Below are 19,599 nucleotides of genomic sequence, written 5' to 3'. Positions count from 1 at the left end.
TCGGTCGTCCGGCGGTGAACCCTCCTCCCCACCCCCGCGACTCTAGGCGATAAACCTTCCCAACGCGAGTACCCCCCCCCATTTTTCTCCCGGACCGACCCGCGTCCGCCCCCCCGCCCAAGATTCCGGACACCGCCACCCAACGCCCCCGGCGGTACGCCCATCGGCCGCTCCGGCCACACCCCTCGGTGCGCCTTCATCGCACCCGGGGTCTAGGCGCACAAGGACCTTAGCCTAACGGATCAAGGGGCGTGGACCCCCGGCGTTGCCATAACGGATCACCGGCGCGCCCCTCGTTGCCGACTATCACCAGTCCCCATGCGCCCGTGTTGCCCGTCCTCCGGACAGGATCACCAGGAAGCGCCAGACCAATGCCCTTTCCTCCAGGCGCCGCGGGCGGTGCCGTCTGGGAACGCAGTCGAGATCGCGCTCACAGCCGGCCCGCAGACCGTTCCGTCCTACATAGCGACTCTACCTCGCGCGAATACCCCCTACACTTCCCTGGGCCGCCCGGCATGACACATTGCCTACCGGTATAAGCCTCAGGGTTTTCCCCCGTCCCTACACTACCCTGTCCACTCTTAGCCAGCGGTCCTCAGGTAGGGGCCTCCCCTCCGGCCGAAGCCGAAAGGTACTGCCGCCGAGCCTTCATCGGATCGCCGGAGCCCCCCCACCACGTCAAGGTGGTGGACACGGGGGGGCGGCTGTCGAACCTGGGCGAAACCGCCATGGCGGTAGCGGCGCTAATCTAAACTCTCCAAACGCCTTCCATTCTTCCCTACCCTTGGCGGCCTATCGCATTCCGCCTCCCTCCGCTGCATCCTTGATGCAGGGAGGGGAGGTAGGGGCCGCTACAGCAATCTACCGGGCCCTGCGCCCCTCCGCTCTCCGAGGCAGGGTCGACGCAACCGGGGGCATTTTTGTTTTTTAGGTTCGAAGGGGAGCAGTGCGGTATAGGCATGGCTCTGACCATCCCCCACTGCGACCCTCTTCTTCTCCTCTTCCTCTTCTTCTTTCTCTACTTCTTTTTGTTCTTTTTCCTCTTCTCGCCTCTCATGAGGCAGCGTGCCTGTCGGGTTGGGGGGTCCCGACATACCCCCCAATTATTCAATCATGGGCTTGACTAGGACGTTACCTGCGGCGGGTCGGTAATGTCGCGCCGGCATGGGGGGGTTGTGGTCCCAGACCCCCCCAGATCGTTATCGTGTGATTGGCCACGTGATGATTTCCAAGCCGGTGCGTCTGCGGCGGGCGCGCCGGTGGCTAGGGTTACCGCCGTCGGAGCTTCGTCTCAAGGTCGCAGCTTTCGTGCTGTCTCGGTTAGGCTGGTTTGGTGCGACGAAATGCCCACGCCGGATCCTTATGACCGGGTGAGGTAGAATAGAGTAGGAATCGATGTAGGGCTCGCGTCCGCTTCCGTGTCCGCGTATCAGGATAGCTTACTCGAAAACACCCCTCCAATAGCTTTTGGTGACTCCATTCCATCGCTAGGATCCACGGCAATTAGGGTTATGCAGCTGAACATAAGGCGTTCAGCTGTGATTAATGGCGAAGTCCGTCAGCTCGTAGCCGAGAAGCGACTGGACGTCCTGCTCTTGCAGGAAATGCACGTCCGCAAGCAAGGCTCGAGCTTCGCCATTCTCGGTTTAGGGCAGGGAACGAGGGTTGCCGCTGCACGCTGGGAACGTCCGTGGGCTGCAGTGCCAGTTTCAAACCCCTCGTTCCATATCATGGAGATCTCGCAGCTCAGCACCGCGCACTGTGCGTGCGCGGAAGTGCGGGCACCCGTATTCTCTTTCTACGTCGCATCGTGCTACTTCCAGTACAGCGACGAGATTGAGGGGCACCTCAGGCACCTCGAGGCGGTGTTTTATTCGCTGAGGGGGAAGAGATTGTTGGTAGGTATGGATGCCAACGCGCGATCCCCGATGTGGGGTGACCGCAAGGTGAACGATAGGGGCGCGAAGCTCGAGGAACTCATCCGCGCTTGCGGATGGAAAATCCTCAACGCTCTCGCACAGTCGCCGACCTACTGGACGTCATGGGGATCGTCACATATTGACGTGACCCTGGCGGCTTCGGTCATGAGCCAATTCTTCGGCAAGTGAAAACTCAGGTGCGACTGGACGATGAGCGACCATAGTGCCCTGGACATCCGTCTGAGGGTGCCGAGAGTCAGAGGCAATGACCGGCCTACCTCCAACTCTCGGTACGACGCGAGTCGTGCCGACTGGGAGAAGTACGCCGATAACCTCATCGACCTTTCGGCGCCGAGACTCGAGGTCCTCAGTCTGGAGTCCGCTGGGGGGGGTGGAGGGCTTTGCGAGGTGCATCTCTCAGGTTTTAGTCGAAGCCTCGGAACGGGCAATGCCCAGGAAGAGGCGTTTTAGAAAGTCCAACTCGTGGTGGACGAAAAAATTGACGATCGTAAAGAAGGACGTCTATAGGGCACCGCGTGCCTTCCAGCGGGAAAACGCTGAGCCGCTCCGTGCTTCCGGACGAAGTGCCTACCTCTCTTCTTTGAGATGGTACATGAGGGAGGTGCGGAAGGCGAAGCGCGACAGCTGGCGAAAATTCGTGACGGAGGTGGGAAACTCGGAGCCATGGGGATTCGTGTACAAACGTGAGGCCCGGAAGCTCCGAGTGGACGAAGTGCTCAGCAGCCTCCGCCGCGATGATGGCTTCTCGACCAACACCATAGAGGAGACCGCCAGGCACCTGCTGGAGGTGCACGTCCCTGATGACCGGGAGAACGACGACACGCCGAGGCAGCGTGAAATCAGGGGAAGCGCGTTCATCGCGCCCGACGGAGACGATGCCCCGCTCTTTGCGGAGGCAGAAATCGTCGCCGTCGCGAAAACCCTGAAAGTCAGAAAGGCGCCTAGCCTGGACCTTGTTGAGGTTGCAGCGCTAAAGGCCGCCATTAAGGTAATCCCCGGTCAGTTTGTTAGGCTTTTCAATGGGGCATCTTTCTCTCGATCTGGAAGGATGGGTCACTTAGAGTTTTCCTGAAGGGCGAGGGTAAGGACGCGAAGGACCCTAAATCCTACAGGCCCATTTGTCTCCTCTCCGTCGTAGGGAAATTTTCGAGAAGCTTCTGAAGAAGTGACTCGACCAGACGTTGATGGCGCCGGGGAGACTCTCGGATTGGCAATTCGGCTTCATGGCCGGAAGGTCGACGGAGGACGCGATTGTTGAGCTGCGTCGGATGGTCTCCGCCTCCGAGCGGAGATACGTCTTTGCGCTGCTCTTCGACATAGCTGGCCCCATCGACAATGTCTGGTGGCCACTAGTCCTGGAGACCTGGAAGAAGCTAGATTACTCTCGAAATATCTTCCAGGTTCTCCGCAGTTATTTTAGCGATAGGAAGGTCAGCGTGTCCTTTGGAGACATTCGAGTCTCCAAGGACGCAAACAGAGGTTGCCCTCAAGGCTCAGTTTTAGGTCCAGTGTGTTGGACAATCATGTTCGACGGACTGCTCCGCGAACTAGACAGGGAAATAGGTAGGTCATTTATTGCGTACGCCGACGACCTTTTGGTCACGGTCGAAGGCGACTCGCGTAGAGAACTAGAAGAAAGAGGGCAACGTGTAGCAAATATAGTTAAGAATTGGTGCGAGGGAGCCAAACTCCAGATCTCATTGCGCAAAACTGAGGTAATTGTACTCAGGAGCGAGCCGATCAGGAGGGCTCCCATCGGTAGACGGGGAGGAGCGCGTCCGGACCGGAAACGCAAGGCGTACTGGCCCAAAAAGATAGATCTCGCGGCAGGACCACCGACCATTCGTTTAGGAAATGAAAATATCGCGTTTAAGAAAACAGTTAGGTATCTTGGCATCCGTTTTGACAGGGACATGGGAGTATCCTCCCATTGTAGATATCTGAGCGACAAGGTCGGGTCGCTGTTTAGTAAATTAGCTAGGATGGCGGGATGTCGGTGGGGATTGCGCTTCAGTGCACTCTCTGCGATTTACCGGGGTGTGTTTGCGCCGACAGTATCTTACGCCGCTGCGGGATGGGCCGATCTGTGCACGGGAAGTGACCTGAAGGTCCTCAGGACCCTGCAGCGCCGAGCACTCATCTCGACGACCGCTGCGTATCGCACGGCGTCGACGGAGTCGCGTGGTTGCTGGCGCGGTCCCCGTCGACATTCTTTTCGGCGAATACTCAGCGCGGTATACGGCTAGAAAAGACATGGATGCCAGGTTAGGAAATGCTGTCATCCCGTTCACCGGGAATGTTAAAGAGACCCAGGGTCTTATCAGGGGTGAGGCGTACAAGGTGTGGTAGGCTCGATGGTCTTCTTCGAGCAAAGGCCGCACCACGTACGCCTTCGCCGGTGATGTGGAGCGGAGGGTTGATGCGCGGTGTGTCCGCCTTGATTACCACGTGACATAAATGATCACCGGACACGGCAGGTTCCAGTCACGCCTTGCGTCCTTGGGCCTTGTGAAAGGTGAGATGTCTGTGTGTGGAAAGGGAAGCGACACGGCCGCGCACCATCTGCTGCGCTGTTCCGAATTCGAGCCGCAGCAGGAGGCTCTTCGGGAGGTCGTTCCGGCCGCGAGCTGCAGGTGGCCGGAGGCGACACACTACTTCGTGTCGACTCCAGAGGCCTACTCCATGTTTGCGGTCTTCTGTCGGGAAACTCTTTGGTTAAAGGATCCATATTAAATTTCACAGCGGCCTACCCGGGGGATGTCGGAGCCCGCGGGCATGGGTAAACGGCCTCGCAACTATCGCGAGATCACCGTGACCCCCGGGCCGCTGAGGTAAGAAATAATTAATATTTTATTTTACTTTCAGGTTCTCACCTCACCTCCCTCACCTCCATCACCTAAACCCAATACCCACTCCTCTTCCCTTTCCCTCCCATCCAAAATGGTCAGAGCGTGTGTCTGGGCGAGACACTAGTGAGCGGACCTCCCCGTGGTCCCCGTGGGCGCGTCTCCATTCCCCACCCTCTCCTCCTCCCTTTTCTGGTTATTATGGGGACACACGGGCCACCCACCAGGTGTCCTAGGGAGAACGGCCCCCATGGCCTCCATAAGGCGGGGAACTAGGGCCACCACTAGGGCTTTCAGCTCCCCGCCGCTCATTCCCGCCGCCGCAGGGGGCGCGCTTCCGTTCGAGAGGGGGCTCTTCCTTCCGCATCCCCCTGAGGCCATCCGCCACCAGCCCGGCGGACCGCGGGGAACGATCTCACGCCCGCCGTTACTAGAACAATAGCCCTCTTCTTTTTCTTTTTTTCTTCGGGGGGGAGGGTCGATCTATCCCCTCGACGAAGCCATCACGCGCCCGAAGAGGGGGGCCTCCCCGAGGATAGCGTTCCCGCAGCCATGTCCCTGGCCACCTTCTCCCGACATTGTTTCCCGATGTTGATCTCCTCGGGAGTCGGGAGGAGTGGCAGGGGGGACCCGACGGACCCCTCCACTATCATCTCCTCCTCGCTGGAGGTAGACAGGATGTGCCGGGTCACCCTCTTCTTGTTGACGGGTAGGGAGGGGGGCGTGGACTTTCCCCAGTACCTTCCGCCCTTTTTCTTTTACGGTCCGCGGTCGAGTCCCGGGAACTGGGACCCGCCCGCAGATCCGTCTCGAGTATTTGGTCCCGTCGATTTCCATTACGGAGGTCGTCCGTGGCTAGCTGGAGGGGCCAAATGTTCGGGCCCTTTCCAGCTCATAATTAAGGCGATTGACCTCGAGCCGGAGTAGAGCGCCCTCGACTCGAAGGCGCTCCATCTTGGCCGAGCCGCCGCCTGTTTCTTCCTTGCAGCCTCGCTCTGTTCGGAGCCACCGGTTGCAGTGGCCTTCTGAACTAGAGCGAGGCTGCATGCGGCCATTTTCGCCGCGGCATCCCAGAGAGCCCCCCTGTAGTTCCCCTTCATATTTTTAGATCGCTCCGCGACCTTTTTTACCTTGTCAACGACCTGTAGGGCCATCGTCGATACCTCGACGGTGTGTTTTGACTTAGGCCGCGGAGAATCCTCCCCTCTTTTTCTTGCGTTCGGAGGACCCTCTGGGATTGCGGGCATACGGAGGGGTTCTTGACCTCCTCCGAGCCCGACATCGCACGCTCTCCTCCTTTTCTCTTCTCCTGTGCGCTAGCGCGACCGCTGTGTGGTCTCCAGCGCGGGAGTACACGGCGGGCCGCCCCCGCCCATCCTTTTTAACAAACCTCGGCGACGAAGACATCGACCGCGAACTGACGTCGCCGTCATTACCCCCCGCGCCGAGGCTGTTCTTTCTCCCGTCATGGGGACGTGTTGGGACCAATGATGGTCCCGCAAATCCCCCCGCGCTCTCGTCTGGGCGCTCTTTCGCCCCTGTCTCTCCGGAGAGGCCACTGCCGGCCTCTTCCCTCCCGTCTGAGCTGGTGGTCGGCACAGCACAGGGCGAATTTCGTCCATCTGAAAGCGAGGCGTACACTTCTACCTCCTCCTCATCCCCATCCACGACGCTTTTTCTTTTAGAGTGTAACATCATTTCAGGTTACCCGCCCCTTATCACCCGTGGGCTTACAGGGCGGGCCTTAATAACTAGAGGAACTAAATACCCTCTAGGCGATGCCCTTCGCCTGGGTTCGGGCGATTTATACACCCGGGGTTCACCTGGTGCCCCGGGGTGAACCGCTAACGACCGACTTGCCCGCCGGCCATTCATCCCCTCGCCGCGGCCCAGAAACTTGGGATTGGGGGTAATTTTTATAGAGGTCATCCTCGCGGCCCAGGCGGTTAGTCCAAGGTCCTCGCTCCCCCAGAGGTACGTCATAGACATGACATAACGATCCCCAAGAGCTTACGATATGACAGGTTCGACGTTGGTCAGACTTGCGCTTTAGGGGTCCTGGCAAATACTCCGAAGACCCCTGATGCTCCCCGTGCGCAGCTACCCGCACGAGGGGTCCTTCGTGGCCGGTCACGCCGTAGTACGCAGCCGTGACCAGGAGGAGCCGCAGGGTTGCCGGGGTGCGGTATCTCTCCACGTAAGTGGGGAGGGCCAATGTACCGGTCCCTGCGACTCCACCTCCCGTCCCGCCGGCCCGGAGAAAAACTCCGAGTTGCTCCGGCGGGCGGCCAACCCAGGGTGCGCGACCCAGACCTTGGAATATGTCCGAGCGGCCCGCGCACCCCTCCACACCCGGGTTGTCGAGAGCGTAGCTTCCGACGTGCATCCCGGGTGTGGGTTTCTCTCTCCACCCTATCCAGGCCTAGGCCCAAGTAGGGACGGATCGAAGGTGTCCCACACTTTCAGCTGCTAGAGCACCGGCATGCAATGCCTGCTTATGTGAAACATTCTCCTCCCCCGCGACGGGAAACTACCCGCCGCGGAGCGGAGGTCCCCCAACCCCAGTCCCCCCAAGGCTGGTGGCGGAGCAACCTCCCCTTAACGGCCCCAGCCGGCTGGGCGATTGAAGTCAGGGCCGCCAACCCCTACCGGCAATTGGGCTCATCAGCCCTGTGGGAGTTACCGTGCTCCCCTGCAGTGGTCTTACGATCCTCCCTAGCAACCCCGGGGCTGCAGCCTACCGCGGTCCGGTTTTCTGTGGGGGTTTTCCTTCCCCATTGCCGCCGTTTGCCAGCGATCCACAGGTAGAGGCCTCCCCTCCGGTCAAAGCCGAAGGATACTGCCGCCGAGCCTTTATCGGATTGCCGGTACCCCTACACCACGGTAAGATGGCGGCGCGGAGAGGGGTGAGCGTACTCTTGCACCTATCAGATTCTATCTTTAACATTTTCCACTGGTGCGCGTATATTTATTGCACATACCAAAATCTATTCTTTTTTTATTTCTATTATTTCTATTTTTTCCTTCTTATTCCTTGGTGAGCGTACTCTTGCGCCTCTCAGACTTTATCAGACTGTATCAAATTCTGTCTTCAACGATTTCCCCCGGTGCGCATATATTTACTACGCATATCAGTTATTACTTTTCCTATCAAATAATCTAACCTAGAATAATTTTCCCTGGTGTGCGTTCTGTATGCATAGCAGATCATTCTTATTACATTTCTTGTTTGCTTATCCTATCCCCATGGGATTATAACGTTACTTCTATTACTAGATGACAAAAAGACGACATGGAAAAAAAAGATAAAAGGCGCGGGTTGCACGAAGGTTGGAAGTTCAAAAAAGGGCGTTAAAGATTCAATCATCCCCTCCTCGTCGACTCCAAATCAAGAACCAGATTAAGGGATACAATTTGGTCCCTCTTGATCACATAAATTTTCTGAAAGCTAAGCGATTAATTTCTGCTTTTACAATATCGCAAAGAAAACGTCCAACAGAAGAAACCCAGATCGCAGACACTTTCAGCAACCCCGAAATCATTACGCTCGATACCATTTCTGACGCAGAAACTATAATAGTGGAAAGGTCTCATGTTGTGATAGATGGGGTAGAGATAGTAGACCTTGCAACAGTACGCAGTTGCAAAACTGGCGAATGAGCAGCCTGGCGAGAGAGCAAAGAGGGAGAAGTCGACAAAGATTCAAGGATGTACCGAGAGCACAAAACGTCCACGTATTACACAAGATCGTAAAGTGGATTTGAAGATTAGGGTTCTCAACAAGCCCGAGTTGGGGACGGAGGCCGGGGACGTGGAGGCCAATCCACCAAACCTAACCAACCTCCTGTCCGAACCCGCGGAGACGAAATCGGAGCCGATTGAACTTTTTCGGGAAGGAAGTAAGCCGTCCGAACTCGTGAGGACAGGCGGAGCCGACCGAACCGCCGAGGAAGGAGCCGGCTTCGTCTGAAGCCGACGGAGCTGACTTAGAACGAAAGGAAGGGGCTCTCGACTCGACGAAGGCCATACCGACCGAACCAGAGAAGCAGCCAGCAGCCGCGAAGAATCGACTCTTCGCCCGGCAATCTCCAGGGATAGAGGACATCCGGGTCGACGACTGAAGGACGATGGCAGAGGCAACAGGCGGGAGAGAGGAGCGTCCAGCCGAGCGCAAATATCATCCGTAAGCGCACGTGAGTCGAGTACCGCGAAGATTACAATAAAGAGATCCGTTCATCTCGTACCGGCGAGATAGGTCGGCGTGACCAAAGACCGATTGCGACAATAATTTTAAGTTAGGATAAGAATAGAATTAAGTATGTATATATGCTAGATATAAGTTAGAGCATGCCGCTGAGTACAAAGCCGCGACCGAGGAACATTCGATCGCGAATTGAGATTTCAACCGGCCAACGATAATGGATCGGACATGATAGATGATTTTAAGTTCGTAAGTATACCTGTCGCGAGCGAATACGGCGTCGCAGAAGAAGCGGAAGTTAAAGTATGTAGCTCGTGAACGCGTAAGTCCGGAGGGATAAGTATAGAGGAAGCTCGACGACGAACTAGTTCGTGCGAGCCGACCTTCGGGAGAGACGAATAAGAGCGCCCAAAAGTTGGTAAGCAGTAGAAAAGGAGCATCTCGTCGTGAGGACGTAGAAAACGTGTGAGTGAGCATCGAGACCAGTTGAGCCGATCGGTATACCGCGTGAATTTATCTACCTCAGGTATCTCGGTAAGAAGGTCCGCACATAATAAAAAGTGAGAGGTGTGGTATTCCGCGGAGATCGCCCTAGGTACGAACTATGAGGGCTGCGCCGTATAAGTAGCTTAACCTGAGAAGAAAGTTAAGGAAATAGTATAATGAGAACAACTACGATAGTTAGGCGCATGAGTATCATCGAGCGGCTCTCATAGGCTCGCGTTCATGGAGAGTAAGTTAAAATCTTGGGGAGAACGTTCCTCCGACGCTGAAAGAGAAAGGGTAGTTGTTCGAGATTCGACCAAGACGGATGGTTGTCGTTATTTTGATAACCACTTCTCTCGAAACATTCTCGAGGAGTACGGCTGTCAATGATTACAATCCGTAACAACATCGACTTTGTTCGTCCTCTCGCGTGTTTTGGTAGCGCGTGAGGATCACGTGCGATCGCGTCGTCATGAGGCCAGCGAGCGCTCGTAACGCGGAGCCGAGCAGTTGCTATGGCAACGATCAGCCAAAACACAGATTCCGCGAATCGGCGGGCGGCACGTTCAGCGAAATGCTCGCACGATGAATTGAAAAAACCTCAGCTCCGATGTAGACTCGCGTTAGTCGCGAGTCGTCAAGCCGTTTTTCCGTTTCCTGTGGTCCAATTCGCGCGCTTCAGAGCATACTAAAAGAAGCCTATAAGTACGATCGCGTACCTCGGTCAGTAGCTTTCTCGCGTAGAACGTCTTCACGGCGGGTCATGCTAACGTCTCGCGAGCAGTTTCGCTCTATCAGGCTCAGCCTGCGGTTGCCGGTCTCTCAGCTTCAAGTTCGTCGCGAAGCTGATTCCTCGCGAAATCTCCTAATCGCTCATCGTCGAGTTCGTGGACCGGTTCGCTCAGTATTCGTTGTTTCCTTGCTGGGATTCGTTCACCGGCTTTGCCGGCGCAATGAGTCCATCGTTGCTCTCATCGCGACGATCGCCGATTCCTCTCTCGCGGTCGGTCTCTTCATTCGCGGTGCGACCCGACATCGACGTCCGCGCAAGAAAATACGTGTGGAAGAGCCGCGCCGCGATATTCTAGTCGCTCAATTGTGCGTGCGCTGGCGATCTCTCATTGTCGGTCAAGCCGACGCTCCTCTCGTAGTGTGACGTCGCGCTCTTCGTGCGCGCATTGCTCTGCTCTCTCGGCTCTCGGTGTATCGTCTTTCGTACTGTAGCTCGACGCTGAAGTTGGACCCAAGAAGCAGTGCGGTTCTTCCGCGAGGCTTTCGTTTGCTCGAGCTTGTCGGCGATCAAGCTCGGATCAATCCCTGAGCTCGCTGCCATCAGCTGCGACTTCCGACGGCTCGCGCGCCGTGCAGCACCAGTGTACTCGCGCGCGTCGCCCGCACACGACGGCCGCGCGTTCCGACGGCACGCGCTCTGATATCTCATGTGCAAACCTTGTGCATCGTCTAGACAGTGCAAACCCGCCGATCTCGCTCGCGTTCGCGCAACTGAGTCCGAGGCCTCGCAACTCAAGATTTCCGACGGGCGCGTCAAGATCTCCGTCGCGTGAATATCGACGAGATATTTATCAAGATTTCCGTCGCGTTCAGAACGGCCTCATGCTGAAGACTCGCTGAAGATTTCCGTCCGCCGCTCCGTCGCGAGATCGAGGGGTTCAGTGTAATTTCTGCTTGCAATAAACCTGTGGCGCACTGCAACCGCAATTGTGAAGTCTCTTTCTCACCACTGCCGATCCTACTCCCACGCACGACGCCGGTGCCTCACACGAGGCAGTTACCGGCGCTTTTCGTGTTGGCTCTCGGCCAATCAAAGTCGAGTTCGATACAGTAGTTTAGAAACGAAAGGTAATTGAGGAGAAGTCCGATCTACTTACCGTGTTGCACGCGTGTGCGCGGAGAGCGATATAGACAGGCGACTGATTAATTATAAAATAGAAATTATTTATTTTAGTACTTACCGTGTGGTAAAATTAGTGATTCTTCCAAAGGCTGTGTTGTTTAGTTCGGGGAGACCTGTAAACAAAATCATTATTATTATTGAGTTAAGTTAATTAAGATTGGTACTTACCGATATGTGGAGGGTTGTCCTGGTGATCCGTGGAGCCTGTGGGTCTTGGAGACGCCGGGAAACCTGAAACATAAAAAGAAAATATTAGAGGGCATGCGTGAATAATCATAAGATGTTTATTATATTTAATTTAAAACTGAAAAATGTATATTAGTTAGTTTGATATATTTTTACGCGTAAATAGCTTAATTAATGTTGAGTAGTGAGTAATGCGTAAGCTAGGATGACGATGGCGTTAATTAAGTTATCAATTTATTTTGTAGAAATTTATTCCTTTTATTTTAATTTTGTAATGATGTTAAAGTATTAGTATTATTTATTTTATGTTGAAACGCGAGGATGATATAATTTATATATGTATGTATAGTTACAACAAGTTTGGGATTTATGATTGCGTCGACCAAATATTTATATATTGACTTAGTTTAATTATAAGTCGGCGTACATGATTTTATCATTTCGAAGATATTAATTTGGTGTTCTATCAATCAAGTTCCAGTATATAGAGTTTATATAGTTCTGTATTAGTCTAATTAAGCTTAAGTGTGCCTAGACTCGTCCGGGTTGTGGATAGTTTATTTTAGTCAATAAGAGCACATATTATATTAATATAACGATTATAATGCGATAGTTAATAAGTGGTAATTGTAATTAGTGGTTCACCACATGTACGAACTCAACACGAGAGTTGGTAACCGTGTCATCGTGGCCGCGCCGAGTCGCGCATCTCTATTAATAAAAATAACTCGAGGCGAGACAGGGCTAATCCACACTGTCGCGGCGACGCGGTGGCGCTGTCGCGATAGTTCAAGTGGCCAATCGGCGCTTTCTTGTCGGGGCCTTTTGCCACAGTAGAGAAATAACCGTCGCATAGAACGGACGGACATATTGGAATCGCGCAAGATAAGACGCGATCGGTGTGTACACGGCGGCGGAAATCCGGTGTCTCGTATGCAATATCAATAAAGCTCGCATTCGATCAAAACGGGAGTTATTTATTTTTCTTCCGGAATCCCGTTCTTCCGGGGAACGCGGCCCCGCGAGTCGGTGCGTAGCATTAAGTCAAACGGGTGGCGACCAAAGCGTCCCGCAGAAGCGTATAAAAGAATTTGCAAAATTAGACACGAGGTCCGAGGGCCGGTCACAATCTCACCCTTGACTCCTTTGAAAATGAGTCCCTTTTTGATATCGATGAATACATTCGTGAAATTTATCAGACGCTTTAATAATCTTTATTAAATAGATAGAAATACATACAATTCTCCGATCCCCAATACAAATGTATCTACGATAACACTAAAGCAAATATAATGTTCTTTAATTTTTATTAACGTGCTTTAGATACCACTCCTTTTCCGAACCCTTAGTTACATATGGAACATCGCCGTGACGTTTTACGACAACGAGCAATCACCAACGAACGAAATTACCGGATAAGACAAAAAGATCAGATAAAACTTAGCAACAACATGGTTATTCATCCACCTCTTTCAATCTCTCCTTCTCGACAGATAAACCCCTACGACGACCCCATAGTACAATTGAAGGTTGAAACAGGCACCATACCGTTTCCACCTCCCGCATGTCCTCAAAGATCGTTTTTTCCAATTTCATATTCACTTTCATCCTCGATTGAACAAATTCCCAATGTCTTAACAATACAGAATTTAGAAATCCCGATTGACCATGTTTTCTCTTCCCTCGAAGCAGCAACCCTTAACGAGATGAGATACCTCTCCCTCTAAAAATAAAATAAACAATTGTTACTAAATATATCTTTATTTTATTACCCGCCCCTAAATAACTTATCACACACACACACACACATACACACGCGCGCGCGAGCGCGTAATTATAAGCAGGAAGAACGTCGACCATCCAGACGAAGGAATTCTCAACGCAGTAGAAAAGCGCGCTCTCAAACGTCCCGGGCTATTGCCGGTGTATGCAGGTAGGCCTAAATAAACGGAGCAACCGTTTATTCGAGAGAAGACGGGGACATTACAGTACCTACGGAAACGGAGAAACGGCCCGATCAGTCATCCCTATGCGGACCGGAGATGTGCTCCGATCCACACTTAGGTTCCCCCCACCCTTCCATTCCAAAATCTTTTCTTCCAGTGTTTCCCTTTCCTTCTTTCATTTACTTTCTTTATCCTCCCATTCCTTAGCTCCTTTACCATTTCTGTTTCTCTATCCTCGTAATCATTCAGGATCTTGTTCCTCTCCCATATCAATTCATCCAGGTATTCGGTCTTTAATTTTTTTAACTTTGTTATATCCTCGCAATATCCTAATAACTCTTCCATCCTCAGTCAATTTTTCTTTCTCAGCCAACTCATTCTTTTGCTTTTGTCCCTGACCTTTTGCATGTGTCCCGCGCTTTTCCTTGCAAGAGTTATGGTTCCCAGTACGAATCTCCTACTACCTCTCTTGCTTGCATAGTCCGGCAATCTCTTTTTACAGCGGCAATCCCACTTTTGACAGCGCCGCGGTGCGACCCAACAACGCGCCGCCTCCCTCTCGGACCGCTTTAACGGAGGAGTGCGCCCCCGCGTACCCCCCAAGCGACCTGCAGGGGAGAGGAGAGATCGGCACAGGGCGAACTCACCCCAGGGACGTACCGTCCCAGGACAAGTAACCCGTACGGGCCCCGCCAATGGGCGACACATCCCCGGTTTCGGTTGCCCCTCGGCGTTGACCGCGATGTTTAGCCGGCGCCGTGGCCCCGGTTTAGATGGTCTGACCGGGGCCCTCTCCGCCGGCCGGCTCCCGGGACAAGCTCACGGGATCCGCGGGAACACCTCCCGTGAGGGAGCCCGGATCGACCGCATTCGGCGGTCAACCTCTCCGGTGCCCCGGCGGCCACTCGCACGCCGGACCCCCCCCTTTAACGAACACTCGGGACCACCCATTCGGTGTCCCGAGTTTCGACCATCCTCGCGGTACACCGGGCAGGCCGCACCTTCTGTGCGCACCCGCGCAATATGCCCGGCCCGTCCTCATCGGTAGCAGAGCCGACTCCGGTCCATTGACGTGGAGCAGGTTGCCCGGACATGACCGAGCCATCAACACCTGTGGCACTGGAGAGGGCGGTCGCCGAGCAATACAACCCGTGCTCCCGTCCACCCCAGTGCCACCCTTTCCTCGGCCGCAACTCTGGCGGCCGAAGCGAGGGTGAGCCGTGGGAACACAGCCCCCTCGCCCCGGCAGCCTCACCGGATTGGGCTGAATCGAACCTCGCACGGCCCACATCCCCTTCGCGTCGCAAGAACCTCCCTAATTTCCTTTGGGAGGACCGACTCGTCAAAACTGACGAGTCGGACTTTCCCCATCCTTGTGGACCGTGTTACCACGGCCCCAGGGAGCGACGCCCTGAGCTTATTCACCAGGGTCCGCCTTCCTCTCCTTCCCGGGTCCGGCCAGCCCAAAGAGAAGGCCGCCAACTGCAGTCCTCCTCACAAAGGCGGGCCGGCCCCCGCTCTTTTCCGGGGAGATGTATCCCCTCGCCTTGCGAAAGGCCTCCGCATACGAAAGGCCCCCCGGCTCGAAGCGAACCGCTACCGCCACCGTCGCTGGCAGCACCCTTTTAGGCGCCACCGGTCACCCTGGGCCCGGCTCCTCTCTACCGCCCTGCTTGGGGCCCCTCCTCTTTCTGCCGGCCTCTCCGCCACAACCCAACCCTGGTTTTCCGGAGGAGCCGCAGCAGGCGATAAGGCCACAGCAGGCCTACTCCTTGCCGGCGGCGCTCCGGCCGCCGGTGTCCCTCCGCCCCGACCGAGGTCTACTGCCGACACCGGGGACGTCGTCCGATCCACCGTACCGGGTCGCACCCCCGCAAATGCAGACACGGCCCGATCCGTCCGCTCCGTATGGGCCGGGGACTATCCATCCTGGGAGGCCCTCCAACTGGGAGGACCTTCCATACCAGAATCCTCTCTTCCAGTGTTTCCCTTTCCTTATCCCATTCACTACCATTACACTCCCAGTCCTTAATCTCATCCATTATTTCTGATTTCCTATCCTTATACGTTCAAGATCTTATCCTTTTCAAATATTAGTTCCTTCAAGTATTCGATCCTCAACTTAAACACCTTTGTAATTTCCTCACAATATCTTAATAGCTCTTTCATCCTTGTGGCCAGTCTTTCCTTTTCCACCTTGCTCATTCTTTTGCTTTTGTCCAAGGTTTCTTGCATAAATCCTACACTTTTCTTTGCGTAACTTAGCGTTCTCAATATATTAGGTGGTAAACTTAGTTCCTGCGGCTCACAGTTAGATGACGTTAGTTGTAGGTGTAATTTATTTTGACATCTGAAACTGGCTGCATTTTAGAGGTTAGACATTTGTCAATAAAATTCAGTGCGAAGAGATTCATTTAAGCGAGCAGTGCTATTTTTTCTTTTGATTAAATATGGAACGTGATAAGTTGTTTTTTCGACATGTGCTGCTTCATTACTTTGACTTGAAAAAAACTGCAGCTGCAGCTCATAAATTGCTTTTCGAAGCTTATGGCAATTATGCTCCATCGGAAAGAACATGCCAAGTATGGTTTCAGCGATTTAAGAGTGGTGATTTTGATGTCAATGATAAAGAACGCTCAGGCCAACCGAAAAAGTTTGAAGACACCGATTTGCAGGCATTATTGGACGAAAACTCTACTCAAACGCTCCAAGAATTGTCTGCAGCATTAAATGATACTCCGATGGCTGTTTCCAAACGTCTACATGCAATGGGAAAATTTCAAAAGGAGGGAAAATGGGTACCACACGAATTAACCGCAAATGCCATTGCGAATCGCTTAAACATCTCTATTTCTCTGCTCGCCAGGCAGAAAAAGAAGAGTTTTTTGTGGCGCATAGTGACTGGCGATGAAAAATGGATATACTTCGATAATCCTAAACGAAGAAAATCATGGGTAGACCCTGGCCAACCATCGACATCCACACCAAAGAGAAATATTCATGGCCACAAAGCAATGCTTTGCATTTGGTGGGATATGCACGGCGTCGTTTGTTATGAGTTACTCAGACCGAACGAAAGTATCATGGGAGATCGATATCGATCACAATTAAACCGTCTGAATGAAGTATTGTTGGAAAAAGTCCAGCAGTAGCCAGCAATCGACGTAAAGTCATGCACGACAACGCTCGACCACACGTTGCCAAAGCCGTCAAAGAAACACTGATGCAGCTCGAGTGAGCAGTTCTCCCGCACCCAGCGTATTCACCAGACTTAGCTCCTTCGGACTATTACTTGTTCCGGTCGATGCAGCACGGATTGGTGGATACACACTTCAGAAATTACGAGGATGTGCGAAAATGGATCGACGAATGGATTGCATCAAAAGACCAATCGTTCTATCGTCGCGGAATCTACGCGTTGCCCGAAAGATGGGAAAAATGTATAGCTAGCGAAGGAAAATACTTCGATTAATGTATTTTTGCTTTTGATGTCGAAATAAATGAGTTTTTTAAACAAAAAAACCGCAGGAACTAAGTTTACCACCTAATACATTCTCTATTTCCCTTCTTGCTCGCACAGTCCGGCCATTTCAATATCTCCTTTTCTGTTTCCATTATCTTTCCCTCTGCAGACTCTTCCTTTGTCTCCATCCCGAGTTTATCTCTCTCCATTTTCTCCAACCTCCTTCTCTTAACCCCACCCGTCTCGCTATCCCTCTCCGCCATCCCTCTCTCCCTTTCTATTATCACCCCCTCCCTGCGACGGTAGCCAGACCAACCGACGCGCCCGTCGTAGACGCGCCGGTCGCAACACCCTCGCCCGATCCAGCGCATGTTAACGACAGCGGAGGCCTGGGACCTAGCCCGCCCCGTGCCGGCCTGATGTATCAAGGAAGAAGTTAATGCCTACTTAAACATTTTTTTGTTAAGCCAGGGGAAATGCTTTACTCATACCCGCGTCCCCCGGGGGGCTATGTGTTATGTGGGGCTCCTCCGCCGCCGAGGATTCGATGGGGGACTTACCCACTAAAACCCCAGGCGGGTACGTCCTCAGCGGTCGTCAGGGGGTCCCGCGGAAACTACATGTGTATAACATCCGCAGGACCTCCCTCCGTTGTCCGAAGGATACCTCCCGGACCGGGGGTAATAGTCACCCCGGTCGCGATCCGTCCTTTCACAGCGGCGGGGTGCGACCCAACACCGGGCCGCCTCTCTCCCGGGTCGCTTTACTGGAGGAGTACGCCCTCGCACACCCCTCCAGCGACCCGTAGGGGAAAGAGAGACCGGGACAGGGCGAACTCACACCAGGGGCAAGACAGTCCCTGGTCCCGACCCCCCGGCACCGGCCGTCATGTTCAGGGTCCCCAGTCCTGATGGTCAAACCGGGGCCTCCACAGGCAGTGGCGGGAGGACCGGTCCGACCGGCGGATCCCGGGCCTCCCTGGCCCGGTACCGCGTTCGGCGGCCATCTTCCCGCCGGGTCACCCTCCACCAGCGGCCACTCGGGACCGGGAGCGGTGCACTTAGACACGGTGCATTTGGATACAGCCAATCACAGCACCGTGTGATTAGAGACATTTGTAGGGTCCCTTGGAACAGCGACTTGTGATTGGACTGTGTCCAATTGCCCCGTGTCCAACTGATATACACCCCTGGGGACCACCCACCTGGTGGCCCGAGTCCCGCCCCTCCTCGCGGCACACCGCGCAGGCCACACTCTCAGTGCAGGTCCGCGAGATATGCCCGGCCCGGCCACACCGGTAGCATAGCCCACTCAGGTCTATAGACGCGGAGCAGGCCGCCCGAATATGGCCGAGCCTCCAGCATTTGTGGCACTGGAGCGGGCAGCTAGGGAGCATCTCTACTCAAGCCCCCTTCCACCTTAGCGCCACACCCTTCCTTCGGTCGCTACTTTGGCGGCCGATGCGAAGGGGAGTCGAGCCCATACGGCCCCCTCACCCCGCCAGCCCCACCGGATGGGGCCGAAGCGAACCTCGCCCGGCTCACATCCCCCTCGCCACGAGGACCTTCCCGATTTCCTCTGGGAGGACCGACTCGTTAAAACCCACGATTCGGATCTTCCTCATCCTTGAGAGTTACCACAGTCCCAGGGAGCGACGCCCGAAGCTCATTTGCCAGGGCGTCTGTTTCTCTCCCCTTTTTGGGTCCGGTCAGCCCAAAGAGGAGACTGCCACCTGCAGCTCTCCTCACAAAGGCGGTCCGGACCCCGTTCGTCCCCGGGGCGATGTCGCCCCTCGCCTTGCGGAGGACCTCTGCATACGATAGGCCCCCCGACTCGAGGCGATCCTCCACCGCCGTCGTCGTCGGCAGCGCCCGCAGCACACTTTTAGGCGTCGCCCGACGTCCAGGGCCGGCTCCCCCATACCGCCCTGCTTGGAGCCCCTTTTCTTTCTGTCGTTTCTCCCATCCGCCATAGCCCACCCCCGATCTTCCGGGAGAGCCGCAGCAGACGGAGAGGGCGCAGCCAATCCTGCTGCAGCCGGCGGCACTCCAGTCGCCGACGCCTCCCTTCGCCCGTCCAAGGGCCACATCTTGCAGCACTGACGTCGTACGGTTCCTCTTGTCAGGGTGGGACCTCCGGGAGCGGCGACGTGGCCCTGTCCACGCGGTACTTTTCTTCACTTCCCTTTTCTATTTCTTCAATAATCCTCCTTATTCTGACCATTCCCCCCTCCAATCTCCTTACCTTGTTCTCTTCCTCTCTTCACTTTTCCGTTATTCTCTCCTTCCTATTCAGGACGGCCTTCAATCTCCAACGCATTGTGTCATCAACGTCGTACACTGCGTCTTCAATTTCCCTCTGCGCCTCTCTTACTATCTCTTTCTCGTTCCCACTTATGCTCTTACTTCTCTCCAATATTCTCTTGATTTTTTCTCACATACCCTGATGTTCGTCAGCTTTTCCTGAATATAATCCACTACGTCATTCGGGCACCCCATATTCGGCATTTTCTCCGGAATATACATTCTCTCCCTCATTCTCATATCCCGAAACAACTCCTCTTCCTTCTCCATTCTTTCCAGCTCCTCTTCCCTGGGCGCTTCCTTCCTCGCCACT

The 19,599-nt window shown here is 54.3% G+C and overlaps 1 protein-coding gene across 1 annotated transcript; it reads left to right on the top strand.

Annotated features, from left to right (window-relative positions):
• The first annotated feature begins 14,612 nt into the window (after positions 1–14,612).
• Positions 14,613–17,791, top strand: LOC116853500 (proline-rich protein 2-like). Its single transcript, XM_032834631.1, has 3 exons — positions 14,613–14,733; positions 14,949–15,426; positions 17,623–17,791. The coding sequence occupies exons 1-3, from the start codon at positions 14,613–14,615 to the stop codon at positions 17,789–17,791; spliced, it is 768 nt and encodes a 255-aa protein (XP_032690522.1).
• Positions 17,792–19,599: the final 1,808 nt, after the last annotated feature.

This window comes from Odontomachus brunneus, unplaced genomic scaffold (assembly GCF_010583005.1).
Source record: "Odontomachus brunneus isolate Ranch 3 - 2012 unplaced genomic scaffold, Obru_v1 Obru_scaffold_338, whole genome shotgun sequence".
Taxonomy (NCBI): Eukaryota; Metazoa; Arthropoda; class Insecta; order Hymenoptera; family Formicidae; genus Odontomachus; species Odontomachus brunneus.
This window is presented reverse-complemented; position numbering and strand designations above follow the sequence as displayed.

Excerpts from the sequence above, each read along its gene's own strand:
- LOC116853500 (XM_032834631.1), top strand. The coding sequence starts at position 14,613 with ATGACCGAGCCATCAACACCTGTGGCACTGGAGAGGGCGGTCGCCGAG. Across the intron at positions 14,734-14,948 it reads CTCTGGCGGCCGAAGCGAGG|GGTCCGCCTTCCTCTCCTTC; the intron begins GTGAGCCGTGGG and ends CTTATTCACCAG. Across the intron at positions 15,427-17,622 it reads CGGCCCGATCCGTCCGCTCC|GACCTCCCTCCGTTGTCCGA; the intron begins GTATGGGCCGGG and ends TAACATCCGCAG.